Source organism: Pleurodeles waltl, chromosome 12, assembly GCF_031143425.1.
Source record: "Pleurodeles waltl isolate 20211129_DDA chromosome 12, aPleWal1.hap1.20221129, whole genome shotgun sequence".
In the NCBI taxonomy this organism is placed as follows: Eukaryota; Metazoa; Chordata; class Amphibia; order Caudata; family Salamandridae; genus Pleurodeles; species Pleurodeles waltl.
The window spans coordinates 692,513,966-692,535,046 of NC_090451.1; the positions used below are offsets into that span (position 1 = coordinate 692,513,966).

The following is a 21,081-nucleotide window of genomic DNA, read 5'->3' on the forward strand; positions in this document are numbered from 1 at the left end:
TATTTAAATGTGCACGTACATTCAAATCTGATGACTCAACATGAAAATAAGTAAATTAATTTTATTTCATTTATTTTTATTGCTATAATTAAAAGAAATACTAATGGAAATCCTGCAATGATTGTATCATTGTCGCTCTGCTTAGGCCTGTTGTTGAGTATGTGAGATTAGTGTGATTGTTATTTTTCAAATTGGACTAAGGAATTACATCATTGGGCCATAAGGGCCGTATCCATACCCAATTTTGAGGATAATTATGTGGGATGTTTCAATTAAGATAAATAGTTACAGCTACCCAGAAAAAGTGGCATGAACCTGCCCTTTGAGGCATCCCTGCATTAAGCAGTCATAAGGATAGAGAGGACTGATTTTGTTGTGAGTAACCACACCACCAACTCCACCAACACCAACCTCACCAACTCCTTGACACCAATCATTGCACCTGAGTTAATTTGCCTTCCCCGTAAAACTTTCCTCTCACCTCTCTTACAGTCTGGGTATCAGACACCTCCCTTCCATCCTGCAAAGGAAACTGATAGTTAACAGGCTGCTCAGCCGTAGGCCAACAGGCATAATATTATGAACTTGCACCCATAGAGAAGAGGCATCAAATTCAGTGCTGTAAATTAAGACAAGTTTAGGCCCACCAGTGTTGATCCGGATTCAAACATGATTGAAAGCAGGCAAAAAATAAATTATGTCAGCTCACATACAGAACCAAAACAAAACATTCTCAAAGCAAAAGCATTTTTTACAACAGAGAACATTTTGCTTCAGATGAGAATGCAAGAGATTGTTGTTTCTGAAAGCCCGGTGGTCGGTATGACACATATTTATGGTGAAGAGTGACAGAAAAGAAAGATTTGCTTTTGGAGCAATTGAGAAATGAACAAAGACAATAACAAATGTGATATCTGTAGAATGATGAAAAACATAAGTGAACAAGGCAAGGGCATGGCAGTAAAATGGAACACTCTACTCACTGCATTCCCCCAGAGTTGGCATATTTCAGTCATACGTTGGAATCATTCTTTGGTTGAGCTGGGAGTCTGACAGTGATTTACTGTACCATTGTAAAACATCAATAAGCCCCAAACTCTTTATTACATGTTTATGTGATAGACAAATCCCCCACTGGAAAACACCCAAAGGGAATGAGGTAACAGGGCACCAAACTTAACTCCTTCAAGAGGCCACCAAAACTAAAATTTCAAGCAGAAGTGTGCATGGGTGAAGAATGTGTGGACCTCAAAGGAGATAAGGGATGGCTGCATATGAGTCAATGAAAGATACCAGTGCTGAAGAAGGATAAGTTACTTACCTGTAAATCCTAGTTCTCTTCCAGGGGTATCATCATCAAAGTCATAAACACTGAATATTCCCGCCCACGTGCGGGGACCCCGGAGCATACACAAACACATATGTATGAAATATCTTGGAAAAATACAATTTTAGTAAAGAATTTCAATACAAATATAATATATACATGTGTAAACAGCAATGGAGTCACGTTTGGGGTCAGAGGAGGTCGGAGGAGGTGCTGCTGGTGATCAAAGGGGCAGGAGCCCTTTAAAACTTCTTTTAGCGCTCCCGCTGCCGCGGGAAGCGCGTTCGGGGTCAGAGGAGGTGATGCTGGTGATCAAAGGGGCAGGAGCCCTTTAAAACTTCTTTTAGCGCTCCCGCCGCGGGACGCGCATTGCTGGTGCCGGGGGCGGAGCCACTTTTCTCAGGGCAGGGCCATACCCCTTAATCTCTCGGTTTTTGTGCTGCGTCGACCAGCGGGGACCTGCGGTGCTGAGTAAGTTTCCTTCTTTTACCTCTTCCCCATTCTCTATTCAGCATGGGAAAACGCAAGGTTCGTTCTAGTCCTGACCTGGATACAGCCAAATCCAAAAGCTCTAAATCTAACACAGCAACGCAATTCCACTCCAATTGCGTTTCTAGAGAAATTGATAACTTAATTGAGGAAGTGGAATCCATCCTCAAGGAAAAAGAGGACAACGCCTGTAAGAAACTGAAATCAGGATCCTTACTTCCATTTCTAACGACTAGCTCCATTGAACCTACTGACATTCAGCCAAAGAAAACTTTAGCCCAGGTTGCTGTCCCTCCCAGCTCGACTGGTCTGGCTAATTCCTCGCTTTCGCCTGGCACTAGGTCTAATTTAGACGTAAACCATTCTGTTCCCATTGTCAATGGGATTCCATGCACAAATCGGTTTACGGTCTTGGATCAACCAGAATTAACAAGTGCCATACAGCCTTCGCTCCCTGTGCCTTTTAAACCCACTTTTGATCCTCCTAGTGATGATGTCTTAGCTCTGGTATCTAGTCTAAAGCGTGAAGTCGGGGAATTGAAGAGTCTCTTATTTGAGGTCCTTAAAATACTCAAAAAACCTGACCTAACTCCTCAGTCTATCCCGAACTCAGCCACTGTACAAGCTTCACGGCCATTGGCTCCTGTTGCTCTGCCAGTTGACTCCCCATTGCCACGGGAAACGGACAAGGGTTCTAGTTATAGTCATCATTATGGAAGTCACTCGACTTCTGCTCAAGCGAATGTGCCATTCTTTCCTCTTAATCCGGGCCAATTTGTGGCTCATTCTACTCATGCGCCCAACCGAAACCGCATCGACATGTGTAACGTCCCTCGACTTCCATCTCATATGAGGGAAGACACTTCCTCTCTTATTAACAAGGTGTTGTACTGGATTAGCCACACCAGGGGCTGTGGCTCTATCATCCATGCGGACATTGCCTTTGCTTCTCGTGTGCGATGCCCTGGTGGGCGGGACACTATCAAACTTCATCTTGCCAGCCCCGCTTTAGTTAAAGGGATCTTGCAGATGGAAGCTCTTAATTTATCAAGATCTGACTCTGATATTTTTTTTAGAGAAAGTTTGCCTGCTATGGGTCACAAGAACTCGTCATGCGTCCACCCGGAGCCATCCCAATTCCCCGTAATGTCTCTGTTTCAACTATCTCCTCTGGCTTGTTGCCTTTTCCAGGCGACGGGGCTGCTATGGTCTGCAACAATAAAGGTACCTTCATACAAGTCCCCGTCACCTCAGGGGATACATCGGATGTGGATTGACTATGTCATTCTAATTCTTGCAAACATAATGTTCCACATGTCTGGGCAAAGACACTTACAAGATCTCCACTCGGTCTGGGTGACAATACTATAAGGGCTTTACTCTGCACCACTAATGGGACTTCCAATTCTGCTCTCGATGCAGACTCTTGTATGTCAGCTTGTAGAATTACAAAAAGGAAAATATTGTCTTGGAATGTGGCTGGCATCATGAGCAAATTATCTGATCCGGACTGGGGGGCTTATGTTGAATCTTTTTCCATATGTATGTTTCAGGAAACTTGGGCTATGGATTGTGCGTATAGGCAAGGCTATTGTTGTTTCACTAAAAAGGCGACTCCGTCCATTAGGTGAAGGGCGATTGGGGGTCTATGTACGTGGGTGAAGTTGACTGATGTGGGCAGGGTAAAGGAAATCACTATTGACTCCTGTGACATCCTTGCAATAGCAATTTGGCCTATTACAGGCACTCCGGTGTTATGGATTAATATTTATAATAGGCTAGGTCCATCTAACCGCCAGTCTGGTACTATCCATCTGTTGCACAAATTTTTAACCGATCTTTATTCTAAATATTGTGTTATTATTGCAGGTGACCTCAATGCCCAAATTGAATTCGATTCAGCTTTTGTCGAGTCTATCCAGGCCGAAGATGAAGTATGGAATCTTCCCCTGCTTTCAATCCAACCAGTGTCATGTACTCCTCCCCTTAGGGTCATGCAGATAATAGACTTTGTAGTAACTCATGGCATGCGTTTTGGAAATGGACGTTTTTTAAATGACAACTCTAGATCCACCTTCTACAGAGGCCACTATAGCAGCACTCTGGATTACGTTATTTTTGATCTACGAGTTTGGCACTTTATAATCAATGTTGAGGTTGGTTCTCGGTACACTAGCGACCATGCCCCTTTACAAATTGAATATAATGCAATCCTTTTTTCAGGGCTCACTCCACCTTAGGTTCTGGATGCTCCCAATGATCGGCTGGAATTATCCAGCAATAGGCGTGTGGTGAGATGGTCTTCGTTTTTTAATTCTAACCTGCTTAATGACAAGCTTTATGACCTAGTCTCTTGCCATCAGCTTTTTGATGACTCTATTGTCTTATCTCCCTCAGAAGTTATGTCCTCTCATGCGACTCTTTTTATGGATCTCAAGGAGCTTTTTACTAAACCCCCCTCAACCCAAAACAATTTCTCCTTTCCCATTTGTAAGTGGTTTGATAAGGAGTGTCGGGAGGCTAAGAGCCTTTTGTCCAAAGCTCTAAAGCTAAAGAGCCGGGATGCTATCATACACGCAAGAAGGAACTATGCTTCTACTTGTAAGTCATCTAAACTTAAATACGAAGAAAAATTGTGGGAGCGTCTGCTGGAGGCAGCTAGTGCCTGTGACCTTAAACTTTTCTGGACCCTGGTCTCACGTAGAGACCCCGCCCTTTCACCCAACCCTGAATGTCACATTGATGCAGAATCCTGGATCTCCCATTTTCGGGAACTTTATGGGTCTTGCCCCAATCCGAACAACTCTCCTATTGATTCTTCGCTGTGCTTTTCCCCTATGCCACCCTTTACCCTAAAAGAAACTGAGCTGGCAATTGGTGCTCAACGAACAGGGAAGGCACCTGGCTTAGACAGTGTCCCATCGGACCTGTATAAATCAGATTTATCTGTTTGGACCCGGTACATTAATAGGCTATTGAATACTGTTTTGATAACTCGTTCTTACGCAGATACGTGGAAGGTGGCTACTATCGTCCCTATACATAAAAAAGGAGATAAGAGCTCCCCTGGGAACTACAGACCGATTAGTCTACTAGATAACCTGCAAAAAATATTCTCTTTCCAGTTGTTATCCAGATTAAAACACTGGATAACAAAAAATCAGGTTTTAAGCCATCTCCAGGCTGGTTTCCGGGAAAAGGTCAGCACCATCGATCAGGTCTTCTGATTTACTACCATCAAGTGGAAGACCGTAGACGCAGACAAAGGCCATTTATTTGTGGCCTTTGTCGATTTGAAATCTGCGTTTGACCTTGTCCCGCGTGCCATGCTCTGGGAGGTCTTGAGCAACATTGGAGTTCCAGGTTCATTGATTAATGTTATCCAAGATCTTTACTCTGGCAATTATGCCAGAGTGCGCTGGGGTTCGGCTGGTGAGTTGACCCCAGCTTTTTCTACAACGCGAGGTGTGAGGCAGGGGTGCGTTCTCGCGGCCACCCTATTCCTATTGTTTATTAACGCGTGCATCCCATACCTCTTAGATTGCTATGATGATGCCCTGAATTTGGGTGGCCAGAAGTTCCCCTGTCTACTGTTCGCAGACGACACCCTGTTACTCTCGCGAACTGCCATGGGCCTTTCCAGATTGCTATCTCGATTTGTGGAGTTTTGCAAAGACCATGGGTTGGAAATCAACTCAGCAAAAACAAAGTATATGGTCTTCGGGGACAGTAGGTTCAAAATGAAGAAACCAGTATACCTAGATGGTGCTCCCTTGGAAAGAGTGGGCACCTTTGACTATTTAGGTATCAAACTGGAAGACTCACACCTTTGGCATGCACACCGCCAGAAATCTCTATTGTGCTTGAAGCAAAGGGCGGGTGGCATTGTAAGATTCACTTCTAGATCTCCCGAGTTTGCAATGTCTCCCGCCCTTGAAATATATAAATCCCAAGCCCGCGGGGGGCCTTATATGGTGCTGAACTTTGGGGCCATTGTAACCTGGTGGATTTGGAAAGGGCGGAAAATCAATTTCTGAAATCATTGTTAAAAGTTCCTTCTAGCACTCCATCTCTGCCCATCCGTATGGATCTAAATCTTTTTTCTATTTCGCAGATTGCTGCTTTAAGGCCCTTGCTGTATTGGATCTGGCTCTGGACAACAGATGCCCTGTCTCCATTTCGTTGTGGGCTTCTCAAACTGGTGGGCAGTAACACTATCAGTAAAACGAAATGGTGTACTTATGTCAAAGATTCCTTATTCCATCTAGGTTTTGGGTCCTATTGGTCAGACCCTTCTTCTATTCCCAAAAATGCTGTGCAGCTATTGAAGGATGCTTTTTGGCACAACGCTCAGATTGTGCAATTTACTAAGATTGTTCCGTTGTCAATGTCTGATAATTATTTATCACTCAAATGCCACTATGAATTTGAGCCTTATATGGATATAGCATTATCTCCATTTGCGCGAGCTCTTTTTGTTAGATTCAGAATAGGGTCCCTCCCCTTGTGTTCCCTAACGTATAATTGCCATTGTTCCACTAATAGTTCCAAGCTCTGCCCGATGGGCTGCCAACGTGAAGAGTCCATTTCACATGTTCTCTTTTATTGTCATGCATATCGCAAACAAAGAGCTTGCTGGATTATCCCACTCTGCAAATCTATAGGCGCTAGGTCTCATTTGTATGCTGAGAGAATTTTTAAATCTGATCCATCTCCCGAGGTAGTTTTACCAGTGGCAAAATTCCTCGAAACAATCTGACGCCTCAGACTAGCAACTTTAAAGAATAAGACTGGATAGCTAATTTTAAGATTTATGTATGCACTTTAATTGACCTTTTGATGTCTGATTTTAGTATTTAATTTTTTATATTAAGATACTGTTTTATTGCATTATTGAATACTCATGGGCATAGGGAATAGGGTCCTTGTTGTGTGGTACACTTTCAATTTAGGAGATATATATTGTGACTATTCTGTTCGAATTTTAACTTTCTATTATCTCTTTTACATTTTTACTGTGCTTATATTTTTAAGTGTTTTACCAATTCCAAAAATTTACAATTTATGATGCTTGTATTGTACTTTTATGGTATGTTTTTACTTACCGAAATAAAGTTAAATGATGATGATGAGCAATGGAGTCTATGTTGAGAAACAGGCTAAAAATGCTTTATTTATTTATTTATTTATTTATTTTTTAAACATAAATTAAAATCTTCAATGAAAGTTGAAAACTTTCTGTAGTGAAAGTAGAAGGCATACAAAGTATAAACAATCTATTTTAAAAGAGAAAAACTACATTGAAAATAAAGGAGCATTATTAGCCAATAGGCTGCATGCAGGTTAACACAGCAGAACCAAAAAATTGGCACTGTGCCTTTAACACCCTGAGCACCTCCATTATCCCACCATGCCTCAGGGGTGAGAGTGAGGTGACAGTTGGTTCACAGTTAGGTCAGTACTTTTTTTCGGTGACAATGAGAATTAGAATAGACACATGAGTATTACTTCACTTCTAAAAATCGTGTCCGGGGAGGAGGGTTGGTTGTTTACGACTTTGATAAGGATACCCCTGGAAGAGAACTAAGATTTACAGGTAAGTAACTTATCCTTCTCTTCCAGGGGATCCTCATCAATAGTCATAAACACTAAATAGATTAGCAAGCCCATCCCAAACCTCTGCGGATGGAATGATAGAAGTGCAGGAAAAAACAATATGCAATGCAAATAAATTTCTTAGAGAAGCTTGACCCACTTGAGTGTCTGTTTTGGCATCTGAATCTATACAGTAGTGCCTGGTAAAAGTATGTACAGATCTCCATGTGGCAGCTTTGCAAATCTCGGAGATGGGTACATTCTTAAGAAGGGCTGCAGTCACCGCTTTCCCTCTCGTTGAGTGAGCCTAAGGCCTAGCTGATAATTGTTTGTTAGCCATTTGTAGTCAAAATACATGAAACTATCCATCTAGAAATAGTTTGTTTTGAAGCAGCTTCCCCTGTCCTCATATGTCAATAGTTAACAAACAGACAATCAGATTGTCTAATTGACCTAGTCTTATCAAGGTAAAATTTGAGCACCCTCTTAAGGTCCAGGGAGTGCAAGGCTTTCTCCGCCGGAGTAACAGGATTAGGGAAAAACATTGGAAGAGATATTGTCTGATTAATGTGGAAGTCCAACACCACCTTAGGCAAGAACGATGGATGTATTCTCAGAACCACTCTGTTATCGTGGAAAACCGTGAAGGGTTCCCTCGAACATAGAGCCCTAATTTTGCTGACCCTTCCAGCAGGGGTAATGGCTAACAGAAAAGCTGTCCTCCGCGTAAGGTGTTGTAAAGGAGCTTTGTGGATGGGTTCAAAAGGGGAGGCCATGAGTCTAGACAAGACCACATTCAATTCCCATGAAGGTGGGGGTTTCTGAATTGGTGGAAAGACTTTCTTCAAGCCCTCTAAGAAATCCTTTACTACTGGCATAGCAAAAGAGGGATTTTTGAGAGGATGATTTACGATAAGCTGTAATGGCAGATAAATGTACCTTAAGAGAGGAGAACTGCAATCCTGACCTCGCAAGATGTAACAGGTAAGGCAAGATAACCTCCTCCTGGGCCAAAATAGGTTTGTGATTGTGCTGCCGGCACCACATGTAGACCCTTTTCCACTTGAACGCGTAAGAGGGTCGCGCAGATGGTCTTTTAGACTCCTTTAAAATATTCATACCTTCCTGAGAGATCCCTAGATGTCCATATTGCAGGAATTCAGGAGCCATGCTGTCAAGCTCAGCGAGGGAAGGATGGGATGTATAATTTCCCCCCCTAATCTGTAAACGAGATCCGGTATGCACAGTAGCCTCTTGTGCGGTTGCTCTGACAACTGGAAGAGATCTGTTTACTAGTATTGTCGAGGCTGTTGTGGGGCTATGAGTATCATCATGGCTTTGGATCTGTAAAACCTGTTGATTACAGCAGGTATCAGGGGAATCAGTGGAAAAGCATAGAGAAATATCCCTGATCAGTCTATCAACAGGGCATTCCATTGCGTCCCCAGACGGTAGAACCTGGATGCCAAGTCTGGGCATTTTTTGTTGACGTCGTCTGCAAATAGATCTAATTGAGGCTGACCCCACCAATGGAAGATGTCTGTTACGACCTTGTCGTGAAGGACCCAGTCGTGGGAGTCAATTAGACTTCGGCTTAGGAAATCTGCTTCTGAGTTTTGCTGTCCCAGGAGATGGACTGCTGTGAGGGACATTCCCCTCGCTATTAGCCAGTGCCAGATAGTTTGAGATTCCAGAGACAGGGAACGAGATCTCGTGCCCACTTGCTTGTTTAGATAATACATCGAAGTGTTATTGTCCGTCTGGACCAGAAGGGATTTTCCTTTGATCGATGGGGCAAATGATTTGAGAGCAAGGTGAACCGCTCTCAGTTCCTGTAGGTTGATGTGGTAACTCTGATCCTTGCTGGACCATAAGCCCAGGTGAGCTCCCCAGCCCTGTAGTGATGCATCCGTTGCCAGGGTGTCGGAAGGAGTGGACTGGTGAAAAGGAGCCCCTACCAACAGGTGATGTCTGCGCATCCACCATTGTAATGATGCTAGAGCCCCGGTTGAAAGAGCTATTCTGTCCTCCCATTGGGCTGTGTGTTGATTCCACTGATCCTCTAGAGCCTCTTGAAAAGACCTCATATGTAGCATGGCATTCAGGACAATGAAAATGGAGGAGGCCATGGAGCCCAACAGAGATGCCACCTGATGAACCGTAGGTCTGAGATTGCGGAAAAGAGTGTGACACTTTTTCGTTATTGATGATAGTCGTTCCTCTGAAGGATACACTCTTTCTAGTTTGGTGTCTAGTACTGCCCCCAGACAATGGAGGGTCTGAGTTGGAATGAGAGTGGACTTCTAGAAATTGACCTGCAAACCCAGAGAGCTGAAAGTGTTCAGAACCAGGTTCAGATGGTTTACAGCCTGCTCTGTGATGGTAGCTTTGAGCAGCCAGGCATCTAGGAATGGATAAATAAAGACATTCTGTTTTCTCAAGTATGCCACTATCATTGCCACACATTTGGAGAATGTCCGAGGGGCTGATTTTAGGCCAAAGGGCAGCACTTTGAACTGGTAGTGTTGTGATGCCACTCGGAACCAAATACATTTTCGATGTGAAAGTGCGCATCCTGTAGATCTATGGCGCACATCCAGTCTCCTGGATGTAGCCGAGGCAAAATCTGATGAAGGGCCGGAATTCTGAATTTAGATTTTCGGATGTATTTGTTCAGATGTCTCAGATCTAGAATAGGTATGAAGACCCCTTCTTGGCCTTTCTTCTTCACCAGAAAATATTGGGAATACACTCCTTTTCCTCGTTGAGTGAATGGAACCTTTTCTATTGTTCTTTTCTGCAACAGGATGCAAACTTCTTTTCGCAGTACCGAGTAATGAGCAGGCGCTGACCTCGTTGGCGGCAGAGACGGTGGAGGAGATTTGAACCGAAGAGAGTAACCATTCTCTACAATGTTTAGCACCCATTTGTCTTTTGTAACGGTGTGCCACTCTTGAACGTAATTGGTAATACTTCCCCCCTCTGGAGTGGTGGACAGGGTTAGTGGAAGCGAATCCTCATTGTTTTCCCGCTGCCTTGGGAGTAGACTGATGTGGTCTACTTGGAGCGCGGTCTCTTGCAGTTTTGTGTGATTGATAGAAAGGCTGTCCCTGCTTTTGTTGAGGCCTCTGGGACCAGTGAGGGGCTTGAACCCTCTGCTGAAAAGGGCGCTTGTCACAAGGCCTGTACCGCCTTCTATATTCTCTTCGCCTATCCAGGCCCACCGCCTTCATAGTGTCTACCTCCAATTTCATCCTCACCATTTCATCATCGTTGTAAGATCAAAATAATGAGGTTCCATTAAAAAGAGGGTTCAAGATGCGGTGCTGTGCCTCCTGCCTCAATCCTGTGAGGCGCAGCCATGAGGACCTCCTTGCCCAAATGCCATGTGCGTAGCCATGAGCTGTCAAATCTGCGCCGTCTGCAGCAGCACTAATCACTTGGTTGGATACTAAACTCCCCTCTTGCAGGATCTCCTGAAAATCTTGCCTATCTTTCCTAGGCAATTTGTCAATTAACCTGTTCAGAGAGTCACACAAGGAACGGTTGTACCTTCCCAGAACCGCAGAAGCACTGGAGACCTTCATACATGCTGCTGAAGTGCCACACATTTTCCTGCCCAATGAGTCCAAATGTTTTATCTTCTTGTCTAGAGGGACCATAGATGATGACGCCACAGAATGAGTGTTACGGGCAGCAGCCAAAATCACAGAGTACAGAGGAGGATCGACTCTAAGGAACAAAGGATCCTGGTGTGCGGCTTTATATTTCTTTAGTATCCGAGCAGGAGTAGAACGAAGGCTAGCCAGAGTAAGAAATGTGTCCATAGCCGGTTGTAAAAGACCAGGAACCAGAGGCAGTAATTTCCTGGAGGAGGCACGTTGATGTAGGGTCTCAAAGATCACTGACGATGACGTAGTCGGCTCTGGAATCTCTATGTTCAGTGTTTGGGCCCCTCTGACCAAAACCTTGTTACAGGTAGTAATATCGTCAATTGGCGATACTCTTGCTGGAGGGGAGTTAGTCAAGGTAGGTGAGTAGTGTAAGGAAATGCCTCCTTGGCATGGTTACCCCCTGACTTTTTGCCTTTGCTGATGCCAAGTTATGATTTGAAAGTGTGCTGGGACCTGCTAACCAGGCCCCAGCACCAGTGTTCTTTCCCTAAACTGTACCTTTATCTCCAAAACTGGCATAACCCTGGCACCCAGGTAAGTCCCTTGTAACTGGTACCCCTGGTACCAAGGGCCCTGATGCCAGGGAAAGTCTCTAAGGGCTGCAGCATGTCTTATGCCACCCTGGGGACCCCTCACTCAGCACATGCACACTGCTTGCCAGCTTGTGTGTGCTGGTGGGGAGAAAATGACTAAGTCGACATGGCACTCCCCTCAGAGTGCCATGCCAACCTCACACTGCCTATGGCATAGATAAGTCACCCCTCTAGCAGGCCTTACATGAGCACTATGCCCATACAGTGTCTAAGCAAAACCTTAGACATTGTAAGTGCAGGGTAGCCATAAGAGTATTTGGTCTGGGAGTCTGTCATACACAAACTCCACAGCACCATAATGGCTACACTGAAAACTGTGAAGTTTGGTAACAAACTTGTCAGCACAATAAATGCACACTGATGCCAGTGTACATTTTATTGTGAAATACACCCAGAGGGCATCTTAGAGATGCCCTCTGAAAACATACCCGACTTCCAGTGTGGGCTGACTAGTTTTTGCCAGCCTGCCACACACCAGACATGTTGCTGGCCACATGGGGAGAGTGCCTTTGTCACTCTGTGGCCAGGAACAAAGCCTGTACTGGGTGGAGGTGCTTCTCAACTCCCCCTGCAGGAATTGTAACATCTGGCGGTGAGCCTCAAAGGCTCACCCCCTTTGTTACAGCGCCACAGGGCATCCCAGCAAGTGGAGATGCCCGCCCCTCCGGCCACTGCCCCAACTTCTGGTGGCAAGGCTGGAGGAGATAATGAGAAAAACAAGGAGGAGTAACTCCCCAGTCAGGACAGCGCCTAAGGTGTCCTGAGCTGAGGTGACTCTTACTTTTAGAAATCCTCCATCTTGCAGATGGAGGATTCCCCCAATAGGATTAGGGATGTGCCCCCCTCCCCACAGGGAGGAGGCACAAAGAGGGTTTAGCCACCCTCAGGGCCAGTAGCCACTGGCTACTGCCCTCCCAGACCTAAACACCCCCCTAAATTGAGTATTTATACATGAACCAAGGAAGACAGATTCCTGCAACCTAAAGAAGAAGAAGGACTGCTGACCTGAAGCCCTGCAGTGAAGATGGAGACGACAACTGATTTGGCCCCAGCCCCACCGGCCTGTCTCCCTACTTTGAAGAAAACTGCAACAGAGACGCATCCACCAGGGTCCAGTGACCTCTGAAGCCTCAGAGGACTACCCTGCATCTAAAGGACCAAGAAGCTCCTGAGAACAGCGGCCCTGTTCAAGAAACTGCAACTTTTGGAAACAAAGAAGCAACTTTTAAAGACCACACGTTTCCCGCCGGAAGCGTTAGACTTTCCACTCGGCACCCGATGCCCCCGGCTTGACCTGCAGAAAACTAACACTACAGGGAGGACTCCCCGGCGACTGCGAGCCTGTGAGTAACCAGAGTTGACCCCCCTGAACCCCCACAGCGACGCCTGCAGAGGAAATCCAGAGGCTCCCCCTGACCGTGACTGCCTGCTTCAAGGAACCCGACGCATAGAAACCACAGTGCACCCGCAGCCCCCAGGACCTGAAGGAACCAAACTCCATTGCAGGAGCGACCCCCAGGCGACCCTCTGCCTAGCTCAGGTGGTGGCTACCATGAGGAGCCCCCCCTGTGCATGCCTGCATCGCTGAAGAGACCCCCCGGGCCTCCCCATTGATTCCTATTGAAAACCCCACGCCTGTTTGCACTCTGCACCCGGTCGCCCCTGTGCCGCTAAGGGTATACTTTCTGTGCCTGCTTGTGTCCCCCTGGTGCCCTACAAAACCCCCCTGGTCTGCCCTCTGAAGTCGCAGGCACTTACCTGCTGGAAGACTGGAACCAGGGCACCCCTATTTCCATTGAAGCCTATGTGTTTTGGGCACCACTTTGACCTCTGTACCTGACCGGCCCTGAGCTGCTGGTGTGGTAACTTTGGGGTTGCCTTGAACCCCCAACAGTAGGCTACCTTGAACCCAACTCTGAACCCTGTAAGTGTTTTACTTACCTGTGAACTTAACATTTACTTACCTCGCCCAGGAACTGTTGATTTTTGCACTGTGTCCACTTTTAAAATAACTTATTGCCATTTTTGCCAAAACTGTACATGCTATTGTGATTATTCAAAGTTCCTAAGATATTCCTAAGATACCTGAGTGAAATACCTTTCATTTAAAGTATTGTTTGTAAATCTTGAACCTGTGGTTCTTAAAATAAACTAAGAAAATATATTTTTATATATAAAAACCTATTGGCCTGGAATTTGTCTTTGAGTGTGTGTTCCTCATTTTTGCCTGTGTGTGTACAACAAATGCTTAACACTACCCTCTGATAAGCCTACTGCTCGACCACACTACCCCAAAATAGAGCATTAGAATTATCTCTTTTTGCCACTATCTTACCTCTAAGGGGAACCCTTGGACTCTGTGCACGCTATTTCTTATTTTGAAATAGTATATACAGAGCCAACTTCCTACAAGTAGTCTCTTATGAAGTACTCAGATGCGGTAGACCATGAAGGAGATCTTCGCCACCTTTGCCGTGATCCAGAGGATCTAGATCTAGACTGTCTCCTGGATCGTGACCTACTTCTTGTGGATGCCCTGGACTGGCTGCGTTGACGTCAAGGAGCGGGCTGATCAGCAGCAGGTCTTGCGCGTTCAGATAGAGTTGTTGGCGAGGGCATACGAGGCAAAGAAGTCTCGAGTACTGAGAATCTGGAGAAGCTGGTGAGAAACCCTTTGCGAGACAGATGTTACAGGAGAAGGTTGTCTCGGTGTCGATCGATGTTGTGTTGTTGTCAACAGGGATCCAGGGGTTTCTGCCGTCGAGCGAGACCTTTCCGTCTTCTCAGGTCTCGACGTCGATGTCGCATGCTTCGACGACGAGTGGTGATCCGCAGCAGGAATGTGCCTCTACGTTGAATGCTTTGACGTCGAGCGGTGTGCTGATGGAGACGAGTGCCTCAATGTCACACGATGAGGGGACCTCAACCTAGTTCTCGAGGTCGGCTTCAACGGCGGACGCTGCAACGTCATCGGATGATGACTAGTCTTTGACCCCGTGTGAGTAGTGATGTACCTGCTCGACATCGATGGGTGTGCAGCCGTCGACAGAGAACTACCCCGATTATGGGATACAAGCTTTGACATATTTTCTTTCGACATCGATGATGCAGTGATGAACAGACAGGAATCTTCCTACCTGCCGACATCTATCTGGCTCACCGTTGTGTAGATTCCATGGAAACTTTCTCCCTTTCATGCAGACCATGTAGTCGAATCCTCTCTCTGTCCTTGAGAGTCCTTTTAGACAGATTTTTGTAATGTCTGCAGGTGTCAGGAGAGTGACTCTCAGGCAAACAGACTATGCACACAGAGTGTGGGTCTGTCTGGGCCTTCTTCTGCCCACAAGAAGGACATTTCACAAACAATGAAGGAATTTTTGTGAGAAAAAACTTGTCTCTCTCAAAAAAAATTAGAATCGTCGAATAAATCAGAGAAAAACACAGTCTAGGTAATTTTTTGGCCAAATTACCAGAAAAATGAGTGCTCAATGCTCCAGGATCCTCACAGAAGAAGCCAGAAAAAAGAACTGACCTAACTGTGAACCAACTGTCACCTCACTCTTACCCCTGAGGCATTGTGGGATACTGGAAGTGCTCAGGGTCTTAAAGGCACGGTGCCAATTTTTTGGTTCTGCTGTGTTAACCTTCATGCAGCCTATTGGCTAATAATGCTTCTTTATTTTCAATGTAGTTTTTCTCTTTTAAAATGGATTGCTTATACTTTCTATACCTTCTACTTTGACTACAGAAAGTTTTTACCTTTAATTGAAGATTTTAATTTATGTTTAAAAAAAAACCTCCCAAAAATAAAGCATTTTTTGTCTGTTTCTCAACATAGACTGCATTGCTTTTTACACATGTATATATTATATTTGTATTGAAATTCTCTACTAAAATGTTATTTTTCATAGATATTTCATACATATACATGTGTGTTTGTATATGCTCTGGGGTCCCCGCACGTGGGCGGGAATATTCAGTGTTTATGACTATTGATGAGGATCCCCTGGAAGAGAAGTGTAGTGGCAAGTAAGTAAGTAAGTAAGGGCCAGATGTAGCAAAGGTATTTCCCCATTCTGTGTCTATGGGAAAAAGTGTTCGTACATATGGCCCTAAGTAACTTGTATGTTCTCCAGCACTAGATCTTTCAAAGATTCACATGCTTGAATCAGAACAGCAAGTAAAACAAAAAATCCAGCACACATTTATGGCAGCAGAAAGTGGGAAATGAAATAGATGATTAATTATTGCCTGTCCTAGTACTGATTGTCTTCCAGCATGGCAGCTCTTTGAAGTGGTTCCTATTCATCAATCTGCATGTGACAGTCATGCGTAGAGAGCTGCCTTGGCTGCAACCCCATTTGTACAGTGCGCCATCATTGTGCCCCAAAAAGGTTAATCCGTTTTTTTGTTGTTGAGCATGACAGCAGCTACTGGCCATCTTGCTACACCTTATGTGGAAAGAGGACTCCCTTTCTGCAAATGTCCAAAGGTCACTAGTAGATGATTAAAAGCCTGATTTAGTGATGGTGTCCTTGTCTGCCAAAGCCTTGGTCTGCCTACTCTATTTTGAGTTAGGTGAACTGTCAATTTTCTTACGGAGTGCCCCCCCCCCCCCTTTGCTCTGCCATTGGAAGACTTATTCTGATGCTCTAGTGGAGCAGAGGCCATCGGAGTAAGGCATCAGACCCCCTGCCTCATTTGGAGCAGACTCCTGATGTCCTTTACTTTGTGTCACCGGCAGGTAAAAACAGAAAAAAATACAATGACCCCCGTACATGTGGGAGAAAAGACAAAGGCTTTGAGGCCCATTACTTTTTTGCTTTTTAGAAACAAGTTACTGAAAAACAAAAGTTTGATGTTTGACCAATAAAACATGGTGCCAATGTACCAAACTTTCAGTGTATCACTGAAGGCACAGATGACAGTCCGGCCCAATGGCAGTGGAGATTACCTTTGCCTCCCTTACAGATGGCAGGCCACCCTCCAGAGTCTGAATCAATCCCTAAATTTTCCGGAAATACCTAGTCCTTTTTATGTAGAAGTTAAAATGCAGACGACTCAAAAATATGTCACCTTTTCCTAGACTGTCTCGATTTAGGTAAATAAAACTTTCTTTATCACCAGTTTAGGCAGGTGCAATTTCATAGGAACTCATCGAATAAATTTAGGAATGATCCACAGAACCACTCTGTATTTATGAAATGTCAGGAAGGGCTGCTTAATAGTAAACAGTTGTAATACATTGACTGTTCTTGCTGAGTTTAGCCCCAAGAGCAGTGCACTCTTCCAGGAAACGCTATGGATGTCTGCCGAGCAGATAAGTTCAGAAGGGCTCACAGACTCTTCCATAAGTAGGTACAGGACAGTATCAAGTCCCCATATGTCTGCCGGTGCATGCAGTGGTTGAAATGCTCTAAGAAACCCATTCATAAGCTCCTTGATAATCCTGACGGATTCTTCTCCACAGGCCGATATATTAAAATGGCTGACAGATGGGCTTTTACTGAACTAAACTTGAGCCCAGACTGGGTAGACAGAGCAACGGTGGCAGTATATGGCAAGTATCTGGCATCCGATGAGCCTGAGACAACTCTGTGTACCAAGCACAAACCCTCTTCTTTTTTTATTGGGGAATAAAGTATAAATCATAATACAAAAATAGAATAGTATGCCATATACTACACAATAAATAAATACATTTTAAAGGCTGCTATTAGCATTATCAGATGATGTCATGAAAGCAGACCTCTGAGTACAGCCAGCGACTTAGCTAATACCAGTAAGAGAGCTGTACTCATGGCCATCTTCCTAGCTGTGAAGAAAACACACAAAGAGATGGGTAGAACCTTTGAATTAATCTCAGTTACTGGTAATTTCTTAGGCCACATCCCAGTCAATTGTTTTTTTTTTTTCACACCTTGCCACCGCATCCAGAAACCAGCTATATACAAACCAGCATGTTCCTTGGTCACATGATTATCTGCAGTTGGCAGTTACAATAGAGGGTCTGGGTTTGGAAGGACGGGCCATATCTGGCAGGGTGGGAAGGGGTAGGGCTGTCACCTACCACACATGCACTTCAAAGGCACTGGCTCATCTCACAAAGGACTTCACACTAGCCTATTATGCCTAGACTGCATAAGGACCTTCTCATCTCTCTCTTGTAGACATGCTTCATCAAAGTGCACTCCAGGCTGTGCTCACAGATACCCCTTTGACTGAAGAAGAGCTGATGCCCCCATAACAGTCTTTGTACCCGGGAAGTAGCTAAGCGGCCTACCAAGGGAACTAATGTACAGCCTAGCTGTACACTAGAAAACTAAAGCTTTCAACAAGCCACCTATCAGTTCTAATTAAAAGCGAAAGCTTGAGGACTTTGTCACTTAACACATGGTCAAAGAATATTAATAGACCTCTGGAAGCAGAGCAGGAAGCCCATCCAATGAGAGAGATAGCCAATGCAACAGTGAAAACCGAATGTGGCAGTATTTCACTGTTAGGACATGTAAAACACATCAGTATATGTCCTACCTTTAATATGCACTGCACCCTGCCCACTGGGCTGCCTAGGGCTACCTTAGGGGTACCTCACATGTACAAAAAGGGAAGGTTTGGGCATGGCAAGTGGGTACACTTGCCAGGTCAGATTGGCAGTTTAAAACTGGACACACACACACACACACACACACACACACTGCAGGTCTGAGACATGCTCATAGGACTACTCATGTGGGTGGTGCAGGCCCACTAGTAGCATTTGATTTACAGGCCCTGGGCACCTCTAGTGCACTTTACTATGGGCTCACCAGTAAATCAGATATGCCAATCATGGATAAACCAATCAACAGAACAATTTATATAGGGAGCACTTGCACTTTAGCACTGATTAGCAGTGATAAAGTGCGAAGAGACAATAAACCAGCAAAAACAGATTAAAAAAAATAGGAGAAAGAAGGCACAAAGGTTGGGAATAACCCTGCAGAAAGGGCCATTTCCAACAATGATGCAGATCTGGCTTGGCAATGGAGAACAGTAGTTGTGGTGCATGAATACGTCAACCATGAATGTTGAACAACTGTCTTTACCCATTTCCACACTTTTACTGATGTAAAAATAGTATGTTGAGGCCTCGGTTTGGTGATGAGTGAGATGGAAGCTCTGCACAGCTTGAGGGCCAGCTCGATAATTCAACGCCTGAGCCTGCCTAAGCGGTTTGTTTTTTTAAACATGTTCCGATTAGGGAGTGCATTTGTAAGATAAAAGCTAAGGTGAAGCGTGTGTCTGCTGTCTGTGGTCTATACCCAGAGAGAAAACAATTAAATCCGGTTTGATACTTGTAGCAGCCAGTTGGGTCCTGGTAGGTCAGGCAAAGGAGAAATATGTGCACCAAACTACTCCTTCGCGGCTGTCCGTGCTTGAAGTGAAAAACACACTGGGCAAATTCACCAAGGCATTTCCATCCCATATAGGATGCAGTGTTTGTATTGCAAAACATATTCTCACTCTTGTTTTTATAATAGTTTTTGTGGCATCCATGCCCCTTCTGGCAAAGTAACCGGTGACTTACCATAGTGTAGTACTGGAAACGTTTCTTGCTGGTCTTCCTGCGCCTTCCATCACGAAATATTCGTGCATGCTGTGGAGGTGAAAATAGTGAACAAGTCACGTGGGGATGTATATTAATCAACACTGCTACGGCCCTCGTTACGAGTTAGGTGCATTTCCATGGCGAGATTTCCAGGGGCTGCAGTTGCCAATACAGGCCGGGATCTCTGCAAGGAATTCTGCCTATTGCTAGCTAGGCTCCTAGGAATGGGGAATCATTGTCCAGACATTGAATTACCATGCACAGATCTGCACGGTAATGCAGTGTTGCAGACATTCATCTCTAGTGGCAGGTCTTCCTAAACAGCAGACATTAATCCAGAGCAGCAGACATTCATCTATTGATCTCTTCCATAGCAGCAGAAATTCCTCCAACATGCAAGCATTCATCAGTATCTGAAGACATTCATCCACATCAAAAGACCGTCTTTCGAAGCAGGAAACACTTATCCACAGTTACAGACAATTATCCAATTCAGTCTTCTGAAGCAGCACAGGATTTTTATCCAAAGCAGCGGACACTCATTCACTGAGCTCATGAAAGCAACGGAAACTCTTCCAAAGCAGTGGGCATCAGTAGTAGCTGCCATTCAGTCCTAGCAGCAAACCCTATTTCAAAGCAGCAGACACTTATCAAACCTACAGAGACTTATCCAAAAGAGCAGACATTCATTAATTCATTCTTACTAGCAGTCACTCATCCTTAGCAGCCAGTAGGCACTCATCCGTAGAAGCAGCAGGAACTCTCCCAAAGCAGTAGACACTTATCCAATGTTGCAGACTTTTATCCTTAGCAGGAGGCATTCTTCTCAAGTAGCAGACACTCATCAAAAGCATCATATGCTCGTCCAAAGAAGAAGACATTAATACACAGTAACAGACATTGGCCCTCATTCTGACCTTGGCGGGCGGCGGAGGCCGCCCGCCAAAGTCCCGCCGTCAGGTTACCGTTCCGCGGTCGAAAGACCGCGGCGGTAATTCTGACTTTCCCGCTGGGCTGGCGAGCGGTCTCCTTCAGACCGCCAGCCAGCCCAGCGGGAAAGAGGCTTCCACGATGAAGCCGGCTCGGAATCGAGCCGGCGGAGTGGAAGCTGTGCGACGGGTGCAGTTGCACCCGTCGCGTATTTCACTGTCTGCGCAGCAGACAGTGAAATACATGTAGGGGCCCTCTTACGGGGGCCCCTGCAATGCCCATGCCAGTGGCATGGGCACTGCAGGGGCCCCCAGGGGCCCCGCGACCCCCCCTACCGCCATCCGGATCTCGGCGGTCCGACCGCCGGGATCTGGATGGCGGTAGGGGGGGTCAGAATCCCCGCGGCGGTGCAGCAAGCTGCGCCGCCGCGGAGGATTCAATGGGGCCGCGGTACACTGGCGGGACCCCGCCAGTGGTGCCGGTCCGACCGCGGCTTTACCGCCGCGGTCGGAATCCCCATTGGAGCACCGCCGGCTTGTCGGCGGTGCTCCCGCGGTCCTCCGCCCTGGCGGTCAAAGACCGCCAGGGTCAGAATGAGGGCCATTGTTTTTTAAGCAGCTGAAATTCATCCAGAGCAGTAGACATTCATCCACTGAGCTCATCCACAACAACAGACATTTCCCCAAGCAGCAAACACCTATCCAAAATAATGGGCACTTATCCAAGCAGTCTTATGAAGGAGCACAGACCTATCTAAGGCAGTGGACACTCACCCACAGAGCCCATCCACATCAGCAAAAACTCTTCCAAAGCAGTAGATAGTCATCAGTAGCAGCATTCATTCATACAATGCAGCAAGTACTCTTCCAATGCAAGAGACAC

The 21,081-nt window shown here is 45.5% G+C and overlaps 1 protein-coding gene across 2 annotated transcripts in view; it reads right to left on the reverse strand.

Moving 5' to 3' along the window:
- The window catches only part of LOC138266850 (chloride channel protein ClC-Kb-like), a 436,514-nt gene that overhangs the window by 88,318 nt on the left and 327,115 nt on the right, over nt 1-21,081 (reverse strand). The window contains exons 19-20 of one of the 2 annotated variants that reach the window (XM_069215546.1): nt 19,249-19,317; nt 482-520 (exon numbers count right to left, since the gene is read on the reverse strand). In XM_069215546.1, the coding sequence (XP_069071647.1) occupies nt 482-520; nt 19,249-19,317 (108 nt within the window). The remainder of the gene's footprint in view (nt 1-481; nt 521-19,248; nt 19,318-21,081) is intronic. The other variant, XM_069215547.1, reaches the window with a different exon arrangement.